Here is a 16,080-nt window from a genome sequence, read left to right on the forward strand (position 1 = left end):
CCAGAAGGGGCCATGAGAAGGCCTTGGCGAGCAGGATTAAGGAAAGCCCCAAGGCATTCTACAAGTATGTGAAGAGCAAGAGGATAAGACGTGAAAGAATAGGACCAAGTGTGTAGTGGAAAAGTGTGTATGGGACCAGAGGAGATAGCAGAGGTACTTAGTAAGTACTTTGCTTCAGCATTCAACGGAAAAAGGATCTTGGCGATTGTAGGGATGACTTACGGCAGATGAAAAGCTTGAGCATATAGACATTAAGGAAGAGGAGGTGCTGGAGCTTTTGGAAAGCATCAGGTTGGTTACATCATCGGGACTAGACAAGATGTACCCCAGGCTACTCTGGGAGGTGAGGGAGGAGATTGCTGAGCCTCTGGCAATGATTTTTGCATCATCAGTGGGGACGGGAGAGGTTCTGGAGGATTGTGGATGTTGTTCCCTTATTCAAGAAAGGGAGTAGAGATCGCCCAGGAAATTATAGACCAGTGAGTCTTACTTCAGTGGTTGGTAAGTTGATGGAGAAGATACTGAGAGGCAGGATTTATGAACATTTGGAGAGGCATAATTTGATTAAGAATAGTCAGCATGGCTTTGTCAATGGCAGGTTGTGCCTTACGAGCCTGATTGAATTTTTTGAGGATGTGACTAAACACATTGACGAATGTAGAGCAGTAGATGTAGTGTATATGGATTTCAACAAGGTATTTGATATGGTACCCAGTGCAAGGCTTATTGGGAAAGTAAGGAGGCATGGAATCCAGGGGGATATTGCTTTGTGGATCCAGAATTGGCTTGCCCACAGAAGGCAAAGGATGGTTGTAGACGGGTCATATTCTGCATGGAGGTCAGTGACCAGTGGTGTGCCTCAGGGATCTGTTCTGGGACCCCCTACTCTTCATTATTTTTATAAATGACCTGGATGAGGAAGTGGAGAGATGGGTTCGTAAATTTGCTGATGACACAAAGGTTGCGGGTGTTGTGGATAGTGTGGAGGGCTGTCAGAGGTGACAGCGGGACATTGATAGGATGCAAAACTGGGCTGAGAAGTGGCAGATGAAGTTTAACCCAGATAAGTGTGAGGTGGTTCATTTTGGTAGGTCAAATATGATGGCAGAATATAGTGTTAATGGTAAGACTCTTGGCAGTGTGGAGGTTCAGAGGGATCTTGGGGTCCAAGTTCATAGGACACTCAAAGCTGCTGCGCAGGTTGACTCTGTGGTTAAGAAGGCATACGGTGCATTGGCCTTCATCAAATCGTGGATTGAGTTTAGGAGCCAAGAGGTAATGTTACAGCTATATAGGACCCTGATCAGACCCCACTTGGAGTACTGTGCTCAGTTCTGGTCACCTCACTACAGGAAGGATGTGAAAACTATAGAAAGGGTGCAGAGGAGATTTACAAGGATGTTGCCTGGATTGGGGAGCTTGCCTGATGAGAATAGGTTGAGTGAACTTGGCCTTTTCTCCTTGGAGCGACGGAGGATGAGAGGTGACCTGATAGAGGTGTATAAGATGATGAGAGGCATTGATCATGTGGATAGTCAGAGGCTTTTTCCCAGGGCTGAAATGGCTAGCATAAGAGGGTGCTTGGAAGTAGGTACAGAGGAGATGTCAGGGGTAAGTTTTTTACGCAGAGAGTGGTGAGTGTGTGGAATAGACTGCCGGCGACGGTGGTGGAGGCAGAAATGATAGGGTCTTTTAAGAGACTCTTGGATAGGTACATGGAGCTTAGAAAAATAGAGGGCTATGGGTAACCCTAGGTAACTTCTAAGGTAAGGACACGTTCAGCAGAGTTTTATGAGCCGAAGGGCCTGTATTGTGCTGTAGGTTTTCTATGTTTCTATGAAACCAATCAAATGGTGAAAGGCATTGATAGAGTGGATGTAGAGAGGATGCTTCCTATGGTGGGAGAGTCTAAGACCAGAGGACACAACCTCAGAATAGAGGGGTTGTCCTTTTAGAATGGAGATGAGGAAGAATTTCTTTAGCCAGAGAGTGGTGAATCTGTGGAGGTCAAGTCTTTACTTATAGTTAAGGCAGAGGTTTATAGATTCTTGATTAGCCAGGGCATGGAAGGATATGGGGAGAAGGCAGGAGATTGAGGCTGAGAGGAAAATTGGATCAGCCATGATGAAATGGCAGAGCAGACTCGATGGGTCAAATGGCCTCATTCTGCACCTGCTGTACATCTTAGGGTCATATAGAATCCATTGTATGTAAACAATGATGAATGGGTTGAGAATTTCAAAAGCTATTTTACCAGTGAGTGATACTGTTGGTGTAATGTTCTATGATAAGGTGTGGGTCACCATCTGTGACCTACATATACTCTCCAAGCCCTGGCAACCCAGGCACCTATTTCCTTTTGTATTGATATTTCTTATTCACTGATTTAGGAGTGAATAGTAGGTATATGGAGGAATTTAAGGTGGGGGGTTATATGGGAGGCAGGGTTAAGGGTCAGCACAACATTGTGGGCCGAAGGGCCTGTACTGTGCTGTACTATTCCATGTTCTATGTTAACCTCATTAATGTTTAAATTCTACATCAGAGCATCAAGATGTGCCAAATCCTACATCACAGCAGCCTGGGACATCAGCAATACCTTGCATTTATGCAGCGGATTTAATTTTGTAAAATATCCTCAGGATCTTCATCAAACAAAATTTAATGTAAAACTTTGGAAAGATTTTGGGATGGATGACAAAGCACCTTGCTCAAAGAGCTCGGTTTTAAGGAGCAGACTGCAGGTGGTCAGATGTTTAGAGAGAGGTTTAGGGAAGGAATACCAGAAGTCAGGGCTCAGCAGCTGAAGATATGGTTACCAGCAGTAGAGTGAAGGTCTACCCACTGGTAGCCACATCTTCAGCTGCACAAAAAGTCAAAGTTCAGGAAGGCAGAGTTCTTGGAGGGCTCTAAAGCTGAAGGAGATTAGGGAGCTCAGAAGGAATGATAGTGAAAGATGCAGGAGAAGGAAAGAAGAGGGAACAAAAAGGAAAGAGAAAATCAGAATTGCAATGGTTGAGAAAATGATGAACAGAACAGACAGCCATTGGACAGGAGATATACAATGGAATAGAGATAGTCTGCTTTAAGGTCAAGTTCAAGTTTATTGTAGTTCAACTGCACATGTGTACAGCTAAATGAAACAACGTTTAGAAACAAATGAAAAATACCTCTGTGACCAAAATGCAAAACACAGTACATATATCACATACAGCACATAAAATAATATTAATGTAATAATATTCAAAAAAATCTGTCGATATACAAGTTGACATAAGGTGCATATACGACACATGTAGTTAAATATACAACAGTATAATGCTACTGGTGCTGTACAGGGAGGTAGCAGGGTGTTCTGAAGTCTCACAGTCTAGAGGAAGAAGCTGTTACCCTGCCTAACAGTCCTTGTTCTTAAACTGTGGTACCTTCTGCCTGATGGTAGGAGGTCAAAGAGATTGTGGCGTGGATGAGAGTGATCCTTGACAATGCTAAGGGCTCTGCGAACACAGTGCTTCTGGTATATGTCTTGGATGGGGTGGAGAGAGACCCCTATGATTCTCTCAGGAGCCCTCACAAGCTGTTGCAGGGCCTTGCTGTCAGATGCCTTGCAAATCCCATACCAGACGGTGACACTCTCGATGGTGCTCCGGTAGAATGTGGTTAGAAGAGCGGGGCGGGGGGGCGGGCGGCGGGGGGTGGGGGGGGAGAGGGGAGCCTCAATCTCCTCAGGAAGTGGAGACGCTGCTGTGCTTTCTTGTCTAAAGAGATGGTGCTGAGGGACCGGGTGAGATCATCTGTGATGTGCACTCCCAGAAACTTGCTGCTTCTGACTCTCTCCACAGTTTTTATATCGTGGCTTTGCTACCATAATAGAAAGCTTGGTTTAGGAGGAAGTAATTTGTGAAATTTCCTATTTGCTGGCCAATTTCACCCAAATCTCCTAACATCACTGATTTTTGTAATCAGCAGAATGCAAGAGAACACAAAGGTTGAACACACTCTAGGCTCATATTCTTACCTATCCAACAGTCATGCCATCTGGAGTCTCCAGCCTTCCAAATGGGGTAAAGTTCAGAATTCCAGTTTTTAGAGCCAGCTAACCTTCTTGGAGTAGAATTACCTTTGTTCTTTTTGTGTCCACCATTAGGAGACCCTGCAAAAAGCCAAACCATGATATTCAACACATCTCTGCTTTAACAATTTAACCCAGAAAAAAAGACTGCCTTTTATTCTTATATTGGAAGAATAAAATTATATTAAGAGTTGTTGACTGATCATGGATAGCACTTGTTCCCCGTGCACCCCCCCCCCCCGTCAATTTGTACAACAAACCTCCAAAAAAGTTTAGGAAAATCTTGCTGAAATTTACCCTAGCACCGTTACATACTTTTCAAGTGTTACCTGCTTGTAATTAATTGACCTGCTTAATTGGAAGTTCAATTTGTTTTGTATTAGCAAGGGGTTTTATTATTATATAAAGTCGCTCACAATCTTTTACTCCTCTAAAAATGTTTGTTCACACAGATTTTGTATTTTGTCTTTTTTTTGCCTGAAGAAACATAAGGCTATTCAAAGCATGTGATAAATTCCATCTGCATACATTGTGATACAGTGAGACCCCCGGTGAGAACATCCAAATCACATGCCTTCCAAATCTTCAAGTGATCTCTTTCATGTGACAGTCATCTGAGGAATCCAATGCCAGCCACTTAAAAAGGGGTTAATGAAACCATCAAAGTACCTACTAATTAAATTTGTATCCTTTATTTTAGATGCTTATGCAATTATATTCCTACTTACCTATATTTCACATTTCCAAGCTACAATTTTCAAGAATGAGATGTTCGACTATCTGCAAACTCAACTTATTTCCTGATCTGTCTACTGCCCTGCAGCACTATTAGAGATTTTCATGGAGAGAATCTGGGCATTAAACACCCACAGGTTGTGGGGACAAACTAATATAAGCCATAGAAGTACTAGAAAAATTACGCTAGCACTTTTGCTGCGTGATACTTGAGAGCTCGTTCCTCCTACACTTCTGGCAGATATGCTGGAGAACCTTCGATGATATTCACGTTTAAGGATAATGTTTAATGCCTATGCAATGGATGATTCTTGCTGGTGATTTAAGCACCAGAGGTGGCTCATCAGATGCTTTACCAAGAATAGTTGGATTTGAAATCACTGTGGAATGTCACACTATTTAAAAAATAAATCTGCTTTAGAATATTTCATGCTCAAAACTACAGTCTGTACCCGAAGTCTATTTGCAAATCTGTCTGCCTTCAGTTTTTCATTTGCCTATTTAAGCCCCCTTCTCGGGTTGAAAAAGCTCTCTTCCTCCAGTTTGTGCCTTTAAAAACATTACACATACGAGAAAAGCCAGTAACCATGGTGACAAGTCAGTTTGGTTAGGCTACTGATTAAGCACATAAAACTGAAAAGCCTTTTATGCTTGTTAAATCCTTGTTCTAGACCAGTTGATGAGAACTCATGCAGAACTCTGCACTGTAGAGTTGTCACAATGCTCAGGTAACACTAAATACCAATGATCGTAACAAAGATCACAGATTTTTACCTAATTGAATATGCAGAGGAGTGTTCTTTCCTATATCGAAGGTATATTGGTTTTTGCCAGGCTTGTTATCATGGTGGAGAGAGGAGAAATGAAAAATATATGATTTGTACTGGACCTATCACTAGCACCAGACCCACTGCTTGTGTTTGGTTGCTCGCCTATTCATCCTCCCTCCATAAATTGGCTTCCAGCCCCACTCCAGTTTGACATTTGAACATAATGAATCTTCAGAAATGCGGGCTCTCACATAATCCATTATGCTTTGTCTGTTAGTAACGTATTTAGTGCACTACTTGAAGAAATGGACAGAATTTCATTCGTGCCTTCATCCCTTTTTCTTCCTTGAGCATCACTCAAAAATAATACTTACTCATCCCAATTCCTGTTGTGTTACTGTATACAAATAACTGCATAACAATAACTTAAACTGATTTGTTGGCAGTGAAACACTTTAGGACATCTTGAGAATAAAAAAGATACCATATAAATGCATTTTATATGTTCATTTTAATATTCAAATAAAGTGCACCTTCTTACATTTTCTTATTTACAGAAATTGGGAATCAACAGTCAGGACAGGTTTTACTATGCCTTCCTAATTGTTCTTCAACTGAGTGGTTTGCTGGGCTATTTCAAAGTAAACCATATTGTTCTATGTATGGAATCCCCTGTGGACCAGACTGGATAATGATGGCTGATTTTTTTCCCTGATGGGCATTAAGTGAACCAGATGGATTTTTCCAGGAATTCAATAATTCCATAGCCACCATTACAGATTCCATCTTTTTGTACCAGATTTATGTATTTACATTCACCGGCTGCTGTTATAGGATGGAGCTCGTGTCTTTGGATCAGTTATCCAGATTTCTGAAACTAGTACTATACCCCTGTGATAATGCTAAAGTTGAACAATCAATGCATGCAGCAAAATGCTTTCATTTGAGGCAAGAAAACATGCCATAGCTCAGAAGGAGGGGAATGCAGGATAGTTAATAAGATGAGTATGGCTGAAGATGCAACTGAATATTCTTTTGCACTCCAGCAGAGAATGCATATAATGAAGTGCATATGCAACCTGCTGCCCTTCGGGGTGAGAAAGGGACGCACCCAGCACAACTTTAGGGAGAGGGCCGAAATAGACAAGCTGGTTGGTTGGGTGCCACCTGGCACGTGGATGTCGGCCCAGATCAGAAGCGATTGCCAATTGCGTCGCCTCTGATCTGGGCCGACATTTGCGTGCCGGGCGGCACCTGATTCATTAGCTTGTTTGTTTCGGCTTTTTTTCTTGGGGATGTGCTGGGTGCGTCCTGGCTGCCGCTGCACCACTGCATGCTTCGTGGCAATGTATTGGTCCGTGGCCCGGAGGTTGGGACCACTGGGGTGGTGGGACACTGAGGTGTCATCTCATTGTCGTCCGTTTCCAACAGGGCAGGCAGGTCATCTTCTTCTTCTATGTCTGCCTGCATCGATATCGAAGGTTGAGGTTCGTCGTCTGCTGTGGCTGATGTGGAAGGCTTGAAAAATGACAGTATGCTTGACTGCTTAGCTTCGCGCATTTTTCTATCATACAGTTCTTTGTAAGCACTCAAATCATCCTGCAAATATGCCCTAAACCTACGTACCCTTTAAAAATTAAAGCTGGAGTTTTCTGCAATCATTGCAGTGAAAATCTCATGCAGTTGCTTCACGTTCAGTTCCTGGACGACTTCACTTTTGGTCCGTTCGCTACTGCATTCAGTTTTGACTGTTATCCTTTCCTCTTCCAGTTGCATCAGCTCTTCATCTGTCAGTTCTTGGTCATGGGATGCCAAAACCTTTTCAACATCATCCTTGTCAACTTCCACAAGCCAAACTCACTTTGTCCTTACTTTGTTCACCATGATCAAGTCGCTTAATTATGTCTAGTTTTATGCTAAGTGTAACACCCTTACGAGCTCTTTTAGGCTTTTCTGATACCTTAGAACTCATCTTGCAAACGGATGCTCAAAATAAATCGACATAAAGCACAGATACTCACAGGCACGTGTTTAAGCAATCCCGGCTAGAATGCAGTTCCAGGGGAGGAGCTTGGCTGCTCAGGGCGCACGCTGCCTTTTATCGCGTGCTACTTTTTTTTGTAATAGTGAAAACACCTGTTAGCGAAAACAGGTAACTAATGTAGATCTTTCGTAACAGCGAGGTGTCGTAAAGCGAACGTTCGAAAAGTGGGGGACACCTGTACTGTGTTGTGCACCTTGGTCCAGAGGAACGTTGTTTAATTGGCGGTATACATATGTAGTGTTGAAAGACAATAAACTGAACTTTAACTTGAATTTGAAAATGACTGAGAGTGGATGAAGTAAGTAGGCCTTCAGATCTTTTTGATGTCTTTGTGAAAGATCACCATAATATACCAACCTCGTTACAAAGTGAAGTGGAAAGTAGCAGGATATAGAGCATTGCAGACTGGTTATAGTCACTGCACTCCCATTTATCACTTTCTCAATCAGAAAGAGATTTGGCAAAGAGAGTAGTAGCTGGGAATTTTTTTCTTAAAATTAATCTTAGAATTGGGATCTGGTTGTATTAAAGCAGATTGTATATTAAAGCAGAAAGTTAGCACAGGTAATGCAATACTGAGTAACTAGATTGATTCTGGGAATGAAGTTGTTGTCCCAGGAAACAAAAACTTCGAAGGGGGCCTTTACTCATAACTTACGTGTAAATGTGGCAATTTTACTGAAATTTGACAGTTTGTGATGGGTTGACTTAAAAAAGATGCAGAAATGGCATGGCAAGTATTTCTACAACTAGGAAACATAGTTTTCAGATATGGTGGGGAGGGGGGATGCAATAGGGTCTTTTAAGAGACTCCTGGATAGGTACATGGAGCTTAGAAAAATAGAGGCTATGGGTAACCCTAGGTAATTTCTAAAGTAAGTACATGTTCAGCACAGCATTGTGGGCTGAAGGGCCTGTACTGTGCTGCAGGTTTTCTATGTTCCTAAAATAAATATTTATGTAACATCTCTCATGACCTCAGCATGTCTCAAATCATTTCAAGCTAAGAGAATGGTTTAAAACTGTTGTCACTGCTGTAACAGTCAGAAGCATGGCAGACAATTTGTGTTTAGCAAGGTCCTACAAACAGATTACAGATCAGCAACCAGATAACTTGTTCTGAGAGGTGTTAATAGAGGAATAAGTTTGAGAAGATGTATTTGATATGTTGCCATTCCTAAAATAGACTTAATTCCTTCTTGGTTGTGGCTTTCACCATCTTCACAAGTAGCCTTTTGAGTATTTCTGCTCTCTAATTCTACATTAGTAATATAGATGAATCTTTGATCAAACTGATTGAAAGATAACAGTCACTTACATGTGAAATTTTCAACATGAAGCTTTAAGAATAGACATTCATACCAATTTGGGAAATGGATGAGGAGGATGATTTTAACTGGTTACATGTCAGCTAAACACAAGTTGGATATTGGTTCACTGTCTCAGGATTTGAAGTGTCTCCAAAGGAAGGGAGATGACAGGCAGTTTACTAAATATGGACATTTTTCTCGCCATGTTCTTCGAGAATGTTCAGAAGATTTCTGCACCTTATTAACATGCATTGACGATGGCTTGATTCTGCACACACCTTTTTAATGTGATAATGGTATTTTCTGACTGTATCCAATTATCACTTCACTTTTCTTTGGTAACGATTTCCAACTTTTTTAACTCTTAAAGACTGCAACAGTATTTCAAATTTGCAAGATAATTATTACAATAAACTTATGAATTTCAGGCTGTTGGCTTGTTCACTTAAGTTTTCAAGAATGTTGACATTTCTAAAGTTATGTGGAATAAAGGCTGTCTCCTTGTTGGTTTAGTGGGAATCAGGAAAGGAAAGATGCTATGTAACTCAATAAAAGCCTAATAATTTAAAGAGTAGGAAGAAAATTCAGCAAGATCTGGGAGAAATAACATGTATCATCAAAGGATTTGAAGAGAAACAGCAGGAGAAAGGGAGAGAAAAGAGAGAAGGATAAAGGCGAGGAAAAGAAAAGAGGGAGAGCAGATGTGTGGGACTAAAAAGGGCAGAAGTTGAGAATGGACGAAGGGATTAGAGGGAGAATGAAGGAGAGGGGGTTTGAAAGGAGGAGAACATAGGGCAAAGCGTGGCTGGAATTAAAGGGAGAAAGTGAGGAGGTGAGAAAAAGTGAAGAGTATAAAAAGAGAAATGCAAGAAATCAAGAAAAGTAACAGAGAATGAATAGAGTAAAAAGGGGAGAATAACAATGGGACCAAGACAAAAGAGGGCTGGACAGAAAGGAGGAAAAAAAAGAGGGAGAAAGAGAGCAGGAAAGGGAAAGATTCACATTATGGAAACACAGGGATGTCTTTATCAATGTTGCTGTGTAGTTGGTAGTGAGAACTGCATTAAATGAATGTAATGGCATTCAATCTTTATCCTCTAAGCATGTAAATAACCAGGACTTAACATTATACTCAGCAGATCACCAACACAGTTTCAAAGGGAAGATCTTGTCTGTTCAGTATGTAAGATTAAATGCTAAATGTATTCTTGATAAGTGTGTTCAAGACTTTGCTATAATTAGTGAACAGAAACGATTATTTTCTTTTTCCATTCACCTCTGCCCTCCTCTCCCTTCCCCCCTACCCCCACAAACCCCAGAAAGAAAAAGAATATTAACCTGTATTAGTTACTATTTAATTTACCATATTGGTTACTGTTGGTTAACCATTGAATTGATGTTGGAATATTCTAAATTACCCAACAGTGTTGCATGATCATCCTACCTTTCTCCAAGGTAGAGAAGTCCCATGATTAAACCCAAATATAAATAGTTAGATTTGAATATCAGGTTTTTTTATTCAAAATGAATGCTCCATTTCCTTTCTCATTTCTCAAGCTTTCATAATTCAGCCATTTTACACTTCAGGTTAGTCAGACATTTTCCCAATAATCTTGCTGCAAAATCATTTCCCTCTTATGGTTGCACTTGTGGTTTAGGCATTGAAAGTTTTTATTTAACAAGTAATTTTGGTACACACAGTAGAAACAGCCCATGCTGTTTATTGTTGCCGAATGGCAAATAAGATTCTTTATCCAGTTTAACCAGGAAGAGGCAGAGAAAGCACAAATTCCTCAAAATCCAAAGGGTCAGATTGAATTTATGTTTCCTACATTACAACAAAGACTTTACTTCAAAAGTATTTCATTAGCTGTAAGGCATTTTTGGGGTATCCTGAAGCTATATAGAGGTACTTTTTCCTTGTAACAGACCAATATTTTTAATTTGAACACAAATATAATTAGTTTTCTCTTTGTTATGCTGGTTTTATTCTTTGGATATTTAAGATATCATTGAAATGCCGACAGGAACTAGATTTCTGCAACAAAATAGAAGTTTGACCTGGACTCTTGGACAGTGAAAATCACTTGAAGTTAATGATCGTGGAACAATTTCCGTTTAAGAATTTTATACCTTGAGACTGTATCTAGACTTACAGAAAGCTATATTTAGCTCATAATATAAAGTTAATATATTGTGTGATCTGTCTGTAGTTAATTTTACCAAAGGAATTCAAGTGACTGCAACAGTAGCAGTTTTGACACTAAATTTAAATACAGCACAGATTCAACACCTAAAAGCTGTGAAAAAAATTCTCCTTGCCCGACGCTTGCCACGAGACTAATGTAAGTTATATAATAGGAAGGAGGAAAATCCTGATTTAAAAAAACATGGTCAACCCGTTGAACCCTAATAGCATCCTAAATCGCTGAAGATATACAGTATAAAGTGAAATGTACAGTATATTCCAGTTCTGCTTTGGGTAAAAAATAGTTGAATAAACCTTTAACAGACTTTAAAAAATATATATTACAATGAGAAATAAAACCTGAAAACAGTTTTCATTCCAGCAATGTTTAACTTCTCTTCACAGGAGGAAAATAGGTGATTTAGGCACCTACCAATATAAACAGGAAAATAATTTCTGTTGGAAACTATAACATGCAGTAGATAGTTCTATGTAAACCTTATTAAACTTACAGCTCATAACCCAAGGAGCAGCACAAATGATAAAAATCAAGAGCAACTGCAGTTTCCTCCTCATCTTCTTCTTTATTTCTTCTTTCTTCAAATGATTCAGAGACCAAGAGAGCACATCTTATATAGAAGCCATTTATAAATAAGTTGAAATCAAATGACTGCAAACCCAGCCTACTTGTGACATCAGTGAAGCAACTGGCAACAAACTTAACCTTTTGCGAGCTGCTGCATGTTTGCATGATTTGTTTTTTCTGTGGGAGGGAGGGGTGATGTTGTTATTGCCATGTCCAGAGAAGACAAATCTCGGAATTGTATATTGCATACATACTTTCATAGTAAATGTACTTTGAATCCTTTGAATACTTGAATCCACACACAGTCATTTTTGAAGGCTTTAAGCAATCAAATTTCACCATGATTGTCGACAGTCATCTTTCACAATAAATATACAACTTTGGTCAATCTAGTGACCAGTGTTTACCTGTACATCCCTGACAATTAGTAATATTAAAATATTACCTACTTTGTGTTCATGTGCAAGCTTTTACCTTTCTGTTTTTCTCACTTTCTGTGTTTTGTTTTTGCCTTCTCAATCTGTATTTCTCTTTCCCTGCCTGTCTTCGTCTACGTTCATAGTTCATGGAATCATTAAAGGTTGAGGGCTCAGAAAGTGTCTATTTAGCCTTTTGTGCTTCTACTGACTTTTTACTGCAAAATTAACTCTGCTGTCTTCTTCAGGTCAATCAAGAAAGCAAGTAAGAGAGTAGTGATTGTAAGGAGATTGACCAGCAAGGAGGAAATAATGGATACTATGAGAGAAAAAATAGCCAGTAATTGTTGACAGGGTCTGACAGGGAAGATGAGAAATTACTTCAATGCTGCTGAATTTTGTGATTTATGTTTTTAAAATGTATTTTCTGTGCTGAAATGCCCTAACTCTTGCAAACCTACTGTCTTGTAAAAACTTATCCTTGCCTCCCTGCTTTTGAACTCGAAGCATTTTTTTATGAGGACCTAAATGTGGGAGTCTTTTAAGAAATAATGTATTTGAGTCCTCGGGATTCATCTGTGTCTCTCAATGGAGTTTATACTCCAAGTCCTTATTCTGCAACATCTGTCTTTGATTTCCTTTTTCCCTTTACCCCATCAGAAAAAATGATGTTCCTAGCTTCTGAAAGTATTCTTGTTGTAAAAAGAAAGATTACAGTTTGATTCTATTTTAAATGTTATTTTCAATGAATTATGTTAGTGCACACAAGGATAACATGCACGGAATTGGAGTAACCAGGTTAACACACTCAGATGCTGGTTAGTATCCACAGGCTTCATGCATCTAAGATTAGCACACACTTGGTAGAACTGATGAGCAATTAAATTTGAGGATTGTCAATATGCCAGGACAGGAAGAATACAGAGATCTTATAGATTGACAGTCTGGAAGACATTACATAGAGATGAGGGAGGGAGGGGTAAGACCTCAGATGGATTTGAAAACAAGGATAAAAATGTTTAAACCAGGCTGTTGCTTAATTGGGAATATGTATAGTTCAGTGATCATAGCAGTGGTTAGTGAATAGGATTTGATGACACTTAGGACAAAAGCAGAACATTAGGGAGGGAGTTCTAAGATTTAGACCCACTGACCTTGCAGGACCAGTAATAAGTAGCGAGAAACTGGCAAATGTAGTTTAGCCAGGGCAGAAATCTGCTTTGTCCCACTTGAGGTTAAGCATCTTGAAAGTTGAGGGAACTGCATTCAGTCAAGCAAGTTAAGAATAATCCATTGTGCCTCGCTAATATCATTTCCCAGCCATTGCCTGAATGTAGTTTAGATCTTGCTGTATGCAGGCATGGGCTGATTCATTTGCTGAGGAGTTGTGAATGGAGTTGAACATTGTGTAATCATCAGCAAGCATCCCCACTTCTGATCTCATTAGAAAAGGAAGGTCATTGATGAAGCAGCTGAAGAAAACAGCCGACGACATTGCCCAAAGGAGCTCCTGCAGTGATGTCCTGGGACTGGGATGGTTTACCTCCAACATCCACAGTATTCCTTTGTGCAAGGTCTGACTCCAACCAGAGGAGAGTTTTCTCTTTGATGCCCTGCCCATTGACTATGACATTGTGGCCATTAGTGAGATTTAGCTGCAGGAGGGAGAGTACTGGTATTTCAATGTTCTGGGATTCCATGTTTTAGGTGTGATAGAGTGGGAGGGATTAAAAGGGAAGGGGCGGTATTACTAGTCAAAGAAAATGTCATAGCAGTGCTCAGACAGGACAGATTGGATGGCTCATTTACTGAGGCTATATGGGTGGAACTGAGGAATAAGAAAGGGTGACCACCTTAATGGGATTATATTATAGACCACCCAATAGTCAGTGGGATTTAGAAGAGCAAGTTTGTAGAGAGATAGCAGACAGTTGCAAAAAAAAATAAGCTTGTGATATTATAGAAGCCTGAAGGCACATACTCAGTGACTCAGGAACAGCTTCTTCCCTTCTGCCATCCGATCCTCATAGAGGGATCAGAAGCAGAGAGGGAGAGCAGTTCCAAGTTCCCTAGTTCACGGGTAATGTCCTAAATGGACATTGAACCTATGAACACTGCCTCATTTTTTAATATATATTATTTCTGCTTTTGCACAGTTTTTAATCTATTCAATATACGTATACTGTAATTGATTTAGATTAGATTAGATTCAACTTTATTGTCATTGTGCTGAGTACAGATACAAAGCCAATGAAATGCAATTAGCATCTGACCAGAAGTGCAAAAGAATAGTATTATTTACAAAATAACTGCGAATAAGAAGTAAGTGCTACAGCACACAAATATAAAAGTACTGAGTCAGTACAATATGGGTACAATACTGCTTAGCGCTGTGATGTGAGGTTCAGCAGGGTCACAACCTCAGGGAAGAAGCTCTTCCTGTGCCTGCTGGTGTGGGAGCGGAGGCTCCTGTAGTGCCTACCAGATGGGAGGAGAGTAAACAGTCCATAGTTAGGGTGAGATGTATCCTTGATAATGCTTTTCGCCCTGCCCAGGCAGCGTTTATGGTAGATGTTCTCAATGGTGGGCAATTGGGTGCCGATAATCTGCTGGGCAGTTTTCACCACACGCTGGAGTGCTTTGCGGTCCGATATGCCATACCACACTGAGATGCAGTTGGTGAGTATGCTCTCAATGGCACAGCGGTAAAAGTCCGTCAGTATCCTGGGATTTTTTTTTCTTCTATATTATGTATTGCATTGAACTGCCAGTGATAGTAAACCTGATTCTGATTCTGATTCTTATATATAAGAAGTTCTAACTATAGAGAGCACGATATTGGATATCCTATTAAGGAACAAGTCAGGGTGGATGACAGAAGTACGTATACGGAAACACTTTGGATCTGGTGATCATAATTCCATTAGTTTCAAAGTAATTATGGAGAACAACAGGACCAGAGAACAAAAGGAAGGCCAATTTTGATGGCATCAGAAAAGATCTGGCAAGTGCAGATTGGAATAGGTTGTGTTCATGCTTGATAAGTGGGATGCCTTCAAAAGTGAAACTTTGAGAGTGCAGAGATTGTATGTTCCTGTTAGAATAAATGGCAAGGATAATAGGTTTAGGGAGCTTGGTTTTTGAGAGATATTGAGGCCCTGCTTAAGGAGAAGGAGGTGCATAGCAGGTATAAACAGCAAGGAACTAATGAGGTGATTGAGGAGTATAAGAAATGGAAGAGAACACTTCAGGGGTAAATCACGAGGGCTAAAAGAAGGCATGAGGTTTCTCTGGCAGAGAAGGTGAAGGAGAACCCCAAGGGCTTTCCCAGATACATTAAGAGCAAAAGGTAACAAGGGACAAAATTGACCTACTTGAAGATCAGCATGGCCATCTATGCATGGAGCTGATAGGGATGGGGAAGATCTTAAATGGATTTTTTGCACCTATATTCTCTCAGGAGACAGACACAGAGTCTAAGCAACTGAGGCCAAACAGCATGGAACATATAAGGGTTAGAGAAGAGGAGGTGCTTGCTGTCTTGATGCAAATTAGGATGGTTAAATCCCCTGGGCCCGATGAGGTGTCCCCTCAGACCTTGTGGGAGGCAAGTACAGAAATTGCAGGGACCCTAGCAGAGGTATCTAAAACATCCTTAGCCACGGGTGAGTTCCTGGCGGACTGGAGGATAACCAATGTTGTTCCATTCTTCAAGAAAGGCTCTAAGAATAAGCAGTAATTTAGAGGCCTTTCAGCCTGACGTCAGGAGTGGGTATTCTAGTATGAGATCAGATATATAAACATTTGGATAGACAAAGCCTAATTAGGGATAGTCAATATGGCTTTGTGCATGGTAGGTCATATCTAACAAATCTTATAGAGCTTTTTGAGGAGGTTGATGAAGGAAAGGCAGTGGATTGACTACATGGACTTTAGAGACTTGTCAAGAGGTTCAGTTG

The 16,080-nt window shown here is 40.4% G+C and overlaps 1 protein-coding gene across 3 annotated transcripts in view; it reads right to left on the minus strand.

Moving 5' to 3' along the window:
- The window catches only part of pmela (premelanosome protein a), a 30,166-nt gene extending 18,377 nt beyond the window's left edge, over positions 1-11,789 (minus strand). For all 3 annotated transcript variants that reach the window (XM_063038043.1, XM_063038042.1, XM_063038041.1), the window contains exons 1-2: positions 11,632-11,789; positions 4,019-4,153 (exon numbers count right to left, since the gene is read on the minus strand). In XM_063038043.1, coding sequence (XP_062894113.1) covers positions 4,019-4,153; positions 11,632-11,695 — 199 coding nt within the window. In that variant the 5' untranslated portion in view covers positions 11,696-11,789. The remainder of the gene's footprint in view (positions 1-4,018; positions 4,154-11,631) is intronic.
- Positions 11,790-16,080: the final 4,291 nt, after the last annotated feature.

Source organism: Mobula hypostoma, chromosome X1, assembly GCF_963921235.1.
Source record: "Mobula hypostoma chromosome X1, sMobHyp1.1, whole genome shotgun sequence".
In the NCBI taxonomy this organism is placed as follows: Eukaryota; Metazoa; Chordata; class Chondrichthyes; order Myliobatiformes; family Myliobatidae; genus Mobula; species Mobula hypostoma.